We start from the raw sequence: 13,655 nt of genomic DNA, 5'->3' as shown, positions 1-13,655 counted from the left end.
CATCTAATGTTCAGGATGTTCCTGTTAATGTTAAAGAATTTGTTTCTAAATCTATTCGGAAGGCTCTGTCTGTTATTCCTCCTCCTGCTAAACGTAAGAGGTCTTTTAAAACTTCACATATTTCAGATGAATTTTTAGATGACCGCCATCATTCTGACTTATCCATTTCTTATGTGGATCTATCTGATTCAGAAGATTCTACCTCAGATATTGACACTGATAAATCTTCATATTTATTTAAGATGGAGTTTATTCGTTCTTTACTTAAGGAAGTGTTGATTGCTTTAGATATGGAGGAGTCTAGTCCTCTTGATATTAAAACTACTAAGCGTTTAAATGCAGTTTTTAAACCTCCTGTCTGATGTTGCTGCAGCTTCCACTTTCTGGTTGGAGGCTTTAGCGCAACAAGTGTCAGACCATAATGTTTATAGCATTATTAAACTCCTTCAACATGCTAATAACTTTATGTGTGATGCCATTTTCGATATCATTAGAATTGATGTCAGGTATATGTCTTTAGCTATTTTAGCTAGAAGAGCTTTATGGCTTAAGTCTTGGAATGCAGATATGACTTCTAAGTAAACATTGCTTTCTCTTTCTTTCCAAGGTAATAAATTGTTTGGTACTCAGTTAGACTCAATAATTTCAACTGTTACTGGGGGGAAGTCAGCCTTTTTACCTCAGGATAAAAAAATCTAAAGCTAAATATAGGGCTGCTAATCGTTTTCGTTCCTTTCGTCAGAATAAGGAACAAAAGCCTGACCCTTCCTCTAGAGGAACAGTTTCCGTTTGGAAACCTTCTCCAGTCTGGAATAAATCCAAGCCTTTTAGAAAGTCAAAACCAGCTCCCAAATCCGCATGAAGGTGCGGCCCTCATTCCAGCTCAGCTGGTAGGGGGCAGGTTACGATATTTCAAAGATGTTTGGATCAATTCGATTCAAAGTCTTTGGATTCAGAACATTGTTTCACAAGGGTACAGAATAGGTTTCAAGGTAAGACCGCCTGTGAGAAGATTTTTTCTTTCACGCATTCCAGTAAACCCAGTGAAGGCTCAAGCGTTTCTGAAATGTGTTTCAGATCTGGAGTCAGCTGGGGTAATTATGCCATTTCCAGTTCTGGAAAGGGGCCTGGGGTTTTAATCAAATCTGTTCATTGTTCCAAAGAGAGAGAATTCTTTCAGACCAGTTCTGGATCTAAAAATATTGAATCGTTATGTAAGGATACCAACATTCAAGATGGTGACTATAAGGACTATTCTGCCTTTTGTTCAGCAAGGGCATTATATGTCCACAATAGACTTACAGGATGCATATCTTCATATTCCAATTCATCTGGATCACTATCAGTTCCTAAGATTCTCTTTTCTAGACAAGCATTACCAGTTTGTTGCTCTTCCTTTTGGTCTAGCTACAGCCAGAAGGATCTTTTCGAAGGTTCTCGGTGCCCTTCTCTCTGTAATCAGGGAGCAGGGTATTGCGGGATTTCCTTATTTGGAGGATATCTTGGTACTTGCTCAGTCCTTACATTCTGCAGAATCTCACACGAATCAACTTGTGTTGTTTCTTCAAAGATAGGGTTGGAGGATCAATTTACCAAAGAGTTCCTTGATTCCTCAGACAAGGGTAACCTTTTTAGGTTTCCAAATAGATTCAGTGTCCATGACTTTGTCTCTTACAGAAAAGAGACGTCTGAAATTGGTTTCAGCTTGTCGAAACCTTCAGTCTCGATCTTTCCCTTCGGTAGCTTTATGCATGGAAATTTTAGGTCTCATGATTGCTGCATTGGACGCAATCCCTTTTGCTCGTTTTCACATGAAACCTCTCCAGCTTTGTATGCTGAATCAATGGTGCAGGGATTATACAAAGATATCACAATTAATATCCTTAAATCCCAATGTTCGTTCTTCTCTGACTTAGTGGTTGAATCACCATCGTTTAGTTCAAGGGGCCTCTTTTGTTTGTCCAACCTGGACTGTGATCTCAACAGATGCGAGTCTTTTAGGTTGGGGAGCTGTATGGGGATCTCTGACATCGCAGGGGGTTTGGGAATCTCAGGAGGCGAGATTACCAATCAATATTTTGGAACTCCGTGCGATTTTCAGAGCTCTTCAGTTCTGGCCTCTTCTGAAGAGAGAATCGTTTATTTGTTTTCAGACAGACAATGTAACAACTGTGGCATATGTCAATCATCAAGGGGGGACTCACAGTCCTCAGGCTATGAAAGAAGTATCTCGGATACTTGTATGGGCGGAATCCAGCTCCTGTCTAATTTCTGCGGTTCACATCCTAGGTATAGACAATTGGGAAGCGGATTTTCTCAGTCGCCAGACGTTACATCCGGGCGAATGGTCTCTTCACCCAGAGGTATTTCTTCAGATTGTACAAATCTGGGGGCTTCCAGAAATAGATCTGATGGCCTCTCATCTAAACAAGAAACTTCCCAGGTATCTGTCCAGATCCAGGGATCCTCAGGCGGAAGCGGTGGACGCGTTGTCACTTCCTTGGAATTATCAACCTGCTTATATCTTTCCGCATCTAGTTCTTCTTCAAAGAGTGATTTCCAAAATCCTAATGGAGCATTCGTTTGTACTGCTGGTGGCTCCAGCATGGCCACACAGGTTTTGGTATGCGGATCTCGTTCGGATGGCAAGTTGCCAACCTTGGACACTTCCGTTAAGGCCAGACCTTCTATCTCAAGGCCCATTTTTCCATCAGGATCTCAAATCATTAAATTTGAAGGTATGGAGATTGAGCGCTTAATACTTAGTCATAGAGGTTTCTCTGATTCAGTGATTAATGCTATGTTACAGGCTCGTAAATCTGTGTCTAGGAAGATCTATTACCAAGTCTGGAAGACTTATATTTCTTGGTGTTCTTCACATAAATTCTCTTGGCATTCTTTTAGAATTCCTAGAATTTTACAATTTCTTCAAGATGGTTTGGATAAAGGTTTGTCTGCAAGTTCCTTGAAAGGACAAATCTCTGCTCTTTCGGTTCTTTTTCACAGAAAGTTTGCTAATCATCCTGATATTCATTATTTTGTACAGGCTTTGGTTCGAATCAAGCCTGTCATTAAGTCAATTTCTCCTCCTTGGAGTCTCAATTTGGTTCTGAGGGCTTTACAGGCTCCTCCGTTTGAACCTATGTATTCACTGGATATTAAATTACTTTCCTGGAAAGTTTTGTTCCTTTTGGCCATCTCTTCTGCTAGAAGAGTTTCTGAATTATCTGCTCTTTCTTGTGAATCTCTTTTTCTGATTTTTCATCAGGATAAGGCGGTGTTGCAGACTTCATTTACATTTTTACCTAAAGTTGTGAATTCTGACAACATTAGTAGAGAAATTGTTGTCCCTTCTTTGTGTCCTAATCCTAAGAATTCTCTGGAGAAATCTTTACATTCTTTGGATGTAGTTAGAGCTTTGAAATATTATGTTGAAGCAACTAAAGATTTCAGGAAGACTTCTAGTCTATTTGTTATCTTTTCTGGTTCTATGAAAGGACAGAAGGCTTCTGCCATTTCTTTGGCGTCTTGGTTAAAGTCTTTGATTCATCTTGCTTATGTGGAGTCGGGTAAATCCCAGCCTCAAAGGATTACGGCTCATTCTACTAGGTCAGTTTCTACTTCCTGGGCTTTTAGGAATGAAGCTTCTGTTGATCAGATTTGCAAAGCAGCAACTTGGTCTTCTTTGCATACTTTTACTAAATTCTACCATTTTGATGTTTTCTCTTCTGAAGCAGTTTTTGGTAGAAAAGTACTTCAGGCAGCCGTTTCAGTTTGATTCTTCTGCTTATAATTTCATTTTTTTTCATTATAAGAATAAAACTTTTTGATTTGGGTTGTGGATTATTTTTTCAGCGGAATTGGCTGTCTTTATTTTATCCCTCCCTCTCTAGTGACTCTTGCGTGGAAGTTCCACATCTTGGGTATCTGCTATCCCATACGTCACTAGCTCATGGACTCTTGCTAATTACATGAAAGAAAACATAATTTATGTAAGAACTTACCTGATGAATTAATTTCTTTCATATTAGCAAGAGTCCATGAGGCCCACCCTTTTTGTGGTGGTCATGATTTTTTTGTATAAAGCACAATTATTCCAATTCCTTATTTTTTTGATGCTTTCGCTCCTTTTTTATCACCCCACTTCTTGGCTATTCGTTAAACTGAATTGTGGGTGTGGTGAGGGGTGTATTTATAGGCATTTTGAGGTTTGGGAAACTTTGCCCCTCCTGGTAGGAATGTATATCCCATGCGTCACTAGCTCATGGACTCGTGCTAATATGAAAAATTAATTTATCAGGTAAGTTCTTATATAAATTATGTTTTTAGGCTTCCAGATAGATTCCGTGTCCTTGACTGAGTCTCTAACAGACAAGAGACGTTTAAAATTGGTTGCAGCCTGCCTTCAGTCTCAGTCATTCCCTTCAGTGGCTATGTGCATGTAAGTTTTAGTTCTCATGACTGCAGCATCGGACGCGATCCCCTTTGCTCATTTTCACATGAGACCTCTACAGCTTTGCATGCTGAACCAATGGTGCAGGGATTATACAAAGATATCACAATTAATATCCTTAAATCCCAATGTACGACACTCTGACGTGGTGGATAGATCACCATCGTTTAGTTCAAGGGGCTTCTTTTGTTCGGCCAACATGGACTGTGATCACAACAGATGCGAGTCTTTCAGGTTGGGGAGCTGTTTGCGGATCTCTGACAGCACAAGAGGCGAGATAACCAATAAATATTTTAGAACTCCGTGCAATTCTCAGAGCTCTTCAGTTTTGGCCTCTGCTAAAGAGAGATCCGTTCATTTGTTTTCAAACAGACAATATCACAACAGTGGCATATGTCAATCATCAGGGTGGGACTCACAGTCCCCACGCTGTGAAAGAAGTATCTCGGATACTTGCTTGGGCTGAATCCAGATCCTGTCTAATCTCTGCGGTGCATACCCAGGTGTAGACAATTGGGAGGCGGATTATCTCAGCCGTCAGATTTTACATCCAGGAGAGTGGTCTCTCCATCCAGATGTATTTTCTCAGATTGTTCAGATGTGGGGTCTTCCAGAGAGAGATCTCATGGCCTCTCATCTAAACAAGAAACTTCCCAGATACCTGTCCAGGTCCAGGGATGTTCAGGCGGAAGCAGTGGATGCGCTGACACTTCCTTGGTGTTATCATCCTGCTTACATTTTCCCGCCTCTAGTTCTCCTTCCATGAGTGATCTCCAAAATCATCATGGAACAATCATTTGTGTTGCTGGTGGCTCCAGCATGGCCACACAGGTTCTGGTATGCGGATCTGGTTTGGATGTCCAGTTGCCAGCCTTGGCCACTTCCGTTAAGGCCAGACCTACTGTCTCAAGGTCCGTTTTTCCATCAGGATCTCAAATCATTAAATTTGAAGGTATGGAAATTGAACGCTTAGTACTAAGTCATAGAGGTTTCACTGACTCAGTGATTAATACTATGTTACAAGCTCGTAAATCTGTCTCTAGAAAGATTTATTACCGAGTTTGTTAGACTTACATTTCATGGTGTTCTTCTCATAAATTCTCTTGGCATTCTTTTAGAATTCCTAGAATTTTACAGTTTCTTCAGGATGGTTTGGATAAGGGTTTGTCTGCAAGTTCCTTGAAGGGACAAATCTCTGTTTTATTTCACAGAAAGATTGCTATACTTCCTGATATTCACTGTTTTGTACAGGCTTTAGTTCGTATTAAGCCCGTCATTAAATCAATTTTTCCTCCTTGGAGTCTTAATTTGGTTCTGAAGGCTTTATAGGCTCCTCCATTTGAGCCTATACATTCTTTGGATATTAAACTACTTTCTTGGAAAGTGTTGTTCCTTTTGGCTATCTCTTCTGCTAGAAGAGTTTCTGAGCTATATGCTCTTTCTTGTGAGTCTCCTTTTCTGATTTTTCATCAGGATAAGGCAGTTTTGCGGACTTCTTTTCAATTTTTACCTAAGGTTGTGAATTCTAACAACATTAATAGAGAAATTGTTGTCCCTTCCTTGTGTCCTAATCCTAAGAATTCTTTGGAAAGATCCTTACATTCTTTGGATGTGGTAAGAGCTTCCAAATTTTATGTGGAAGCTACTAAAGATTTCAGGAAGACTTCCAGTCTATTTGTTTTATTTTCTGGTCCTAGGAAAGGTCAGAAGGCTTCTGCTATTTCCTTGGCTTCTTGGTTGAAACTTTTGATTCATCAAGCTTATTTGGAGTCGAGTCAGGCCCCGCCTCAGAGAATTTCAGCTCATTCTTCTAGATCAGTCTCCACTTCGTGGGCCTTTAAGAATGAAGCTTCAGTTGATCAGATTTTCAAAGCGGCAACTTGGTCCTCTTTGCATACATTTACTAAATTCTACCGTTTTGATGTATTTGCTTCTTCGGAAGCAGTTTTTGGTAGAAAAGTTCTTCAGGCAGCTGTTTCAGTTTGTTTCTTCTGCTTTTGATTTATGTTTTTTTCTTTCATTTATGAGAATAAACTTATTATTTTGTTGGGTTGTGGATTAATTTTTTTTCAGCAGAAAATGGCTGTTTTTATTTTTATCCCTCCCTCTCTAGTGACTCTTGCGTGGAGTTCCACATCTTGGGTATTGCTATCCCATACGTCACTAGCTCATGGACTCTTGCCAATTACATGAAAGAAAGCAATTTATGTAAGAACTTACCTGATAAATTCATTTCTTTCATATTGGCAAGAGTCCATGAGGCCCACCCTTTTTATGGTGGTTATGATTTTTTGTATAAAGCACAATTATTTCCAAATTTCTTTTGTTGATTCTCTCTACTCATTTCTTTATCACCCCACTGCTTGGCTATTCGTTAAACTGAATTGTGGGTGTGGTGAGGGGTGTATTTATAAGCATTTTGAGGTTTAGGAAACTTTGCCCCTCCTGGTAGGATTGTATATCCCATACGTCACTAGCTCATGGTCTCTTGCCAATCTGAAAGAAATGAATTTATCAGGTAAGTTCTTGCATAAATTATGTTTTTAAGTAGTTTAGTAATAGTTCTACATATTTTATAAAAGATAATTACAACATAAAAATGTAACCTGACAATAAAGCTCTGAAATGAAAATTAAAGCAACGAAATTCCTTTAATGGAAATGTTAAATACTGTCCCATTGCCTCTTTCCAAAATAACCCAATTGGATGCACAAATTCTTGTTTACTGTTGTTAAATTCTCCGTAAAAGATGTAGTGCATGCAGCCTAGGATTACATAGTTTGTTTCAAATTTAACTCCTTAAATAGCTATCCAAAGGAAATTTGTGCATTAGGTGGGCTCGGGTACAGCAGTGCACTACTGATAGCAAGCTGCTGATTGTTGCTGCATATATGTCAGCTTACCCAATGTGTTCCGCTAGCTTCCAGTGGTGCAGTGCTGCTCCTTCAACTAAGGATAGAAAGCAATTTTTGTTTCATATTCATTTTCCATTTTTCTCCCTATAGGTTGATACCTGTTTTAGTAAATGGAATGAAATATTCTGAAATTGATATTATCTTGCTTAAGGTGAGTCATATATTTTTTCATTAAATTATGCTATTTACATTTTACATGATTCTTTTTTTGTTTTGTTTTTTTATTCGGAGGGCATTTATTATGATGCTTATATTACACCTTTGAAACTAGCTACATGGAATTTAAGTGCAGCAAGTAATTGTCCCAATGTAATAAACGCTTAGCAGATATATTACATTGTTTATGGTCTTGCCCAAAAATTAACCAATTTTGGCGTAAAATTGAATACTGGTTTAATAGGAGTTTAGAAAACAGAATAAACTTCTTTAAAATCTTGTCATATTTTTTTCTTAGTTACCAAATCTAACATAGAAAATGTTAAATTAATAAATACCTCTATTATTCTGGGTCATAGCTTGATATTGGAAAAATAAAACTATGCCCACAGCTGCCTTCTCACATGCCATTTATCTTCAAATAATTTTTGAACAATTCAGTGTTTCTTCTCGACATAATAAACAGGTCCAAGAATTTTGTTGAGTGGCTAAGTGTCATATTGCTTTACCCATTGCCTTTTCAATTTACGCTTAAGCGACAATTTCATAAGACAGAATACTTTGAATCCTTAAAGGGACATGAAACCCAAAAATTTTCTTTCTTGATTCAGATAGAGAATACAATTTCAAAGAACTTTCTAATTTACTTCTATTATCTAATATGTTTCTTTCTCTTGGGATATATATATATATATATATATATATATACACACACACCAATCAACAGCTAGAACCCAGGTTCTCTGCTGCTCCCGAGCTTGCATAGATAAACATCCATAACAATCATGCATACAATGAAAAATAGATTGCACCCTAGGCATCCCTAGTGGAATCAAACGCATGCTGCCATCCCTGTATGGAAAGTCTCATAAGACAAAAAGAGTCCAGATGTCCAGTTTAGTGTTTGTAATCCCAAAGATGAGGGTAATATGTAAACCGTCTCACAGCAAGTTAATGATCCAGGTTAATAAGCAAAGTCAATGCTTGAAAGTATCGTCTATTAGTAGTGTTAATGTGTCAAAATGAATAAGACATTCAATGGGAATTCACCTGAACCCTACGTCAGAGTATATGTAGATTAGTCCAAGGTAAACAATATCAGTATGTTCACACTCTAAATAGATATCGGCTCTTCTTATCAGCGTATTGTCAAGATGTTAGCTCAGTGCAACAGTTCAACGCCTCTTGTCAGCGTATTCGTTAAATATTAGCTCAATGTAGAAGTTCGTTATAACAACGTAAAAGGTAGGTGTAAAGCCCAATACTTGCGGTTCTGTTGCGAGGCACTTTCAATCATGTGCATACATCACGTGCATACATCACGTCCGGCTGAATCGGCTCCAGTGACTCTCACACCGCAGGCTCATCCAGAAAGTATTCAATAGGGTTCAACCAGGTGAATTACAAATATATCCCAATGGTCCCAGTGGGAACGTAGCAGACTGATACTAGTAGGGGATGCACAGCAAAGACAAAACTCTGATGCGCGTTTTTGGACTCCGCCCTTTCTCAAGGAGTATACGTCATACTTGTTACCACCTCTTGAAATAGGCCTTATCAAAGCTATATTACCCTCATCTTTGGGATTACATAAATACTAAACAAACACTTTTCTCCAACATTGGTGTGTCCGGTCCACGGCGTCATCCTTACTTGTGGGATATTCTCTTCCCCAACAGGAAATGGCAAAGAGTCCCAGCAAAGCTGGTCACATGATCCCTCCTAGGCTCCGCCCACCCCAGTCATTCTCTTTGCCGTTGCACAGGCAACATCTCCACGGAGATGGTTAAGAGTTTTTTGGTGTTTAAATGTAGTTTTTATTCTTCTATCAAGTGTTTGTTATTTTAAAATAGTGCTGGTATGTACTATTTACTCTGAAACAGAAAAGGATGAAGATTTCTGTTTGTAAGAGGAAGATGATTTTAGCAGACAGTAACTAAAATCGATTGCTGTTTCCACACAGGACTGTTGAGATGAAGTAACTTCAGTTGGGGGAAACAGTTAGCAGTCTTTTCTGCTTAAGGTATGACTAGCCATATTTCTAACAAGACCATGTAATGCTGGAAGGCTGTCATTTCCCCTCATGGGGACCGGTAAGCCATTTTCTTAGTTAAACATAAAAGAATAAAGGGCTTCAAAAAGGGCTTAAAAACTGGTAGACATTTTTCTGGGCTAAAACGATTGCTTTACTAGGCATATTATGCAGATTCTAACTAATTATTGGTATTATAATCTTGGGGAACGTATAGAAAAACGGCAGGCACTGTGTTGGACACCTTTTTCAGATGGGGGCCTTTCTAGTGGCCACGCAGGACTTGGTATGCAGACCTGGTGAATATGTCATCGGCTCCACCATGGAAGCTACCTTTGAGACAGGACCTTCTTGTTCAGGGTCCATTCGAACATCCGAATCTGGTTTCCCTCCAACTGACGGCTTGGAGATTGAACGCTTGATTTTATCAAAGCGTGGGTTTTCAGATTCTGTAATAGATACTCTGATTCAGGCTAGAAAGCCTGTAACTAGAAAAATTTACCATAAAATATGGAAAAAATATATCTGTTGGTGTGAATCTAAAGGATTCCCATGGAACAAGATAAAAATTCCTAAGATTCTATCCTTTCTACAAGAAGGTTTGGAGAAAGGATTATCTGCAAGTTCTCTGAAGGGACAGATCTCTGCTTTATCTGTTTTACTTCACAAAAGACTGGCAGCTGTGCCAGATGTTCAAGCATTTGTTCAGGCTCTGGTTAGGATCAAGCCTGTTTACAGACCTTTGACTCCTCCCTGGAGTCTAAATCTAGTTCTTTCAGTTCTTCAAGGGGTTCCGTTTGAACCCTTACATTCCGTAGATATTAAGTTATTATCTTGGAAAGTTTTGTTTTTGGTTGCAATTTCTTCTGCTAGAAGAGTTTCAGAGTTATCTGCTCTGCAGTGTTCTCCGCCCTATCTGGTGTTCCATGCAGATAAGGTGGTTTTGCGTACTAAGCCTGGTTTTCTTCCGAAAGTTGTTTCCAACAAAAATATTAACCAGGAGATAGTTGTACCTTCTTTGTGTCCGAATCCAGTTTCAAAGAAGGAACGTTTGTTACACAATTTGGACGTAGTCCGTGCTCTAAAATTCTATTTAGAGGCTACTAAAGATTTCAGACAAACATCTTCCTTGTTTGTTGTTTATTCTGGTAAAAGGAGAGGTCAAAAAGCGACTTCTACCTCTCTTTCCTTTTGGCTTAAAAGCATTATCCGATTGGCTTATGAGACTGCCGGACGGCAGCCTCCTGAAAGAATCACAGCTCACTCCACTAGGGCTGTGGCTTCCACATGGGCCTTCAAGAACGAGGCTTCTGTTGACCAGATATGTAAGGCAGCGACTTGGTCTTCACTGCACACTTTTGCCAAATTTTACAAATTTGATACTTTTGCTTCTTCGGAGGCTATTTTTGGGAGAATGGTTTTGCAAGCCGTGGTGCCTTCCATTTAGGTGACCTGATTTGCTCCCTCCCTTCATCCGTGTCCTAAAGCTTTGGTATTGGTTCCCACAAGTAAGGATGACGCCGTGGACCGGACACACCAATGTTGGAGAAAACAGAATTTATGCTTACCTGATAAATTACTTTCTCCAACGGTGTGTCCGGGTCACGGCCCGCCCTGGTTTTTTAATCAGGTCTGATGAATTATTTTCTCTAACTACAGTCACCACGGTATCATATGGTTTCTCCTATATATATTTCCTCCTGTCCGTCGGTTTTCTTCTATAAGGTACGACGAGTCCACGGATTCATCCTTTACTTGTGGGATATTATCCTCCTAACAGGAAGTGGCAAAAAGCACCACACCAGAGCTGTCTATATAGCTCCTCCCTTAACTCCACCCCCAGGCATTCTCTTTGCCTACTCTAAGTACTAGGAAGGGTAAAGTGAAAGAGGTGATAACATGTTTTTATTTTCTTCAAGCAAGAGATTTTTATTTTAAATGGTACCTGTGTGTACTATTTACTCTCAGGCAGCAGATGTTTATAGACTTCTGCCTGGAGGCTGATGATCTTAGCATTTGTCACTAAGATCCAGAGCAGTTCCCACAGAATGGCTGAGGTGTACAAGAAACTTCAGTGTGAGGAACGTTTTCATGCTATATAGCAGTGAGGTATGTTCAGTCATTTTTTTTTTTGGAGAGACTGTGGTATTTCAGAAAGGCTGACAGTATCCCCATGAGGGTAAGGGTAAGCAGTAATCCTAAGAGATACAGAAGAGTATTACTAGGCTTAAATGAGGGCAGGGTGGATAAAAATCAATGATTTTTAAAAAAAATAAAAAAAATCTGATTTTTTGGATTTAAATCGGAATTTTTGGATTTAAATCAGATTTGCGACAAGCACTGTCTCCAGCTCATGTTTTTCGCAAATATTGTCAATTTCCAGTATCAGGGTCAAAACTTAAGTGCTGAGGAAGAGGAGTTAGCTATGACATGGGTATCCAGCAATCATCCATCTGTAATGCCAACTATAATAAACTTCAAAGCTAAGGGGGAACCATTCAAGAAATATGTTTGCTGAAGCTATTTTAAAGAAAGTCACACCAGTGAACTGGTGGAAGTCACTTAAGCACTTGGATTTAGAGACTGTTCAAGTAATGATTTCACTTTTAACAGCAGTAGCATCTTCTGCAGGCGTTGAAAGAATATTCTCTTCCTTTGGACTCATTCATTCTAAATTGAGAAATAAAGCAGGAAAGCTTGTTTTTCTTTTCCAAATTATGAACAAAGAAGAAGCTGAAGATGACGAGTGAGCTACAGAGGACAGTATTTAAGTTTTTCATGTGTAGGCTGGGCTGAGTTTCTTAAAATATATATATTTTGTTTAGCCAAATTAATTAACAAACATGGATGTTTGTTTAAGCAAATAACATATGCTGTAATGTTATTGTTTCAGTTGAATAAATCTATTTAAATTGTTATTATAAGGTAATGATTATTTTTCACCTTCCTAAGTACAACAGAAAAGCTGTCCAAATATGAATTATATTTATTAACTTATTAAACTGGGGATAAAAAAACTAATATGAAAAGTTGTTCTAAAATTCTTCATCTACTTGAATATTAGTTATACCAGCAAGAATTAGTCTTTATGTAGAAAACTATGATTTCTCTTGTTAAGTGTGTTCAGTCCACGGGTCATCCATTACTTATGGGATATATTCTCCTTCCCAACAGGAAGTTGCAAGAGGATCACCCAAGCAGAGCTGCTATATAGCTCCTCCCCTCACATGTCATATCCAGTCATTCTCTTGCAACCCTCAAAAAAGAAGGTCGCGAGAGGAGCTGGAGTTTTTACTTAACTATTCTTCAATCAAAAGTTTATTTTAAATGGCACCGGAGTGTGCTGTTTTTCTATCTCAGGCAGTATTTGGAAGAAGAAACTGCCTGCGTCTTTTTTCTATGATCTTAGCAGGCGTAACTAAGATCCACTGGCTGTTCTCGACATTCTGAGGAGTGGGGTAACTTCAGAAACTGGGAATAGCATGCGGGGTCCTCCGCAAATGAGGTATGTGCAGTACTTTATTTTCTGGGAATGGAATTGACTAAGAAAATACTGCTGTTACCGTATGATGTAAATACAGCCTTAAATGCAGTAGTGGCGACTGGTATCAGGCTGATATATGTATGCGCAGTCGAGTTATTTTCTAGGGACTAGAATTTGACTGAGAAAATACTGTTAACTCTGAAATAATACTTAAGCCTTCTCTGCAGTGGTAGCGACTGGTAGCAGGCTTAGTGATGGCTTTGCATGACATTGAAAAATTTTGTTTTTTAATAAAACGTTTACTGGCATGTTATTCGTTTTTGTGAGGTACTTTGGTGATCGCTTTGGGCATGATTTTTTTCCACATGGCTAACATATTTTTCTGCATGGAAACTGTTTTATCAGGGCTCCCACTGTTGTGATTGGAGTGGGAGGGCCCTTGTTTTAGCGCCTTGTTGCGCAGTTAAAATTCTTGCACAGTCTTCCTGCTTCTTCCTCCTTGATCCAGGACGTCTCTAGAGAGCTCAGGGGTCTGCAAATTTCATTTGTGAGGGAGGTAATCAGTCACAGCAGATCTGTGACAGTGTGCTGACTGTGATTAAAAGTGTTAAATCT

At 39.0% G+C, this 13,655-nt stretch overlaps 1 protein-coding gene across 1 annotated transcript in view; it reads left to right on the top strand.

The window, feature by feature from the left end:
* TNPO1 (transportin 1) overlaps positions 1 to 13,655 on the top strand; it is a 949,742-nt gene that overhangs the window by 263,336 nt on the left and 672,751 nt on the right. Inside the window, exon 8 of the mRNA XM_053699707.1 lies at positions 7,459 to 7,519. Within this exon, the coding sequence (XP_053555682.1) occupies positions 7,459 to 7,519 (61 nt within the window). The remainder of the gene's footprint in view (positions 1 to 7,458; positions 7,520 to 13,655) is intronic.

This window comes from Bombina bombina, chromosome 2 (genome assembly GCF_027579735.1).
Source record: "Bombina bombina isolate aBomBom1 chromosome 2, aBomBom1.pri, whole genome shotgun sequence".
In the NCBI taxonomy this organism is placed as follows: Eukaryota; Metazoa; Chordata; class Amphibia; order Anura; family Bombinatoridae; genus Bombina; species Bombina bombina.
The sequence above is the reverse complement of the archived record's forward strand: the minus strand, read 5'-3'. Positions and strand labels throughout refer to the sequence as shown.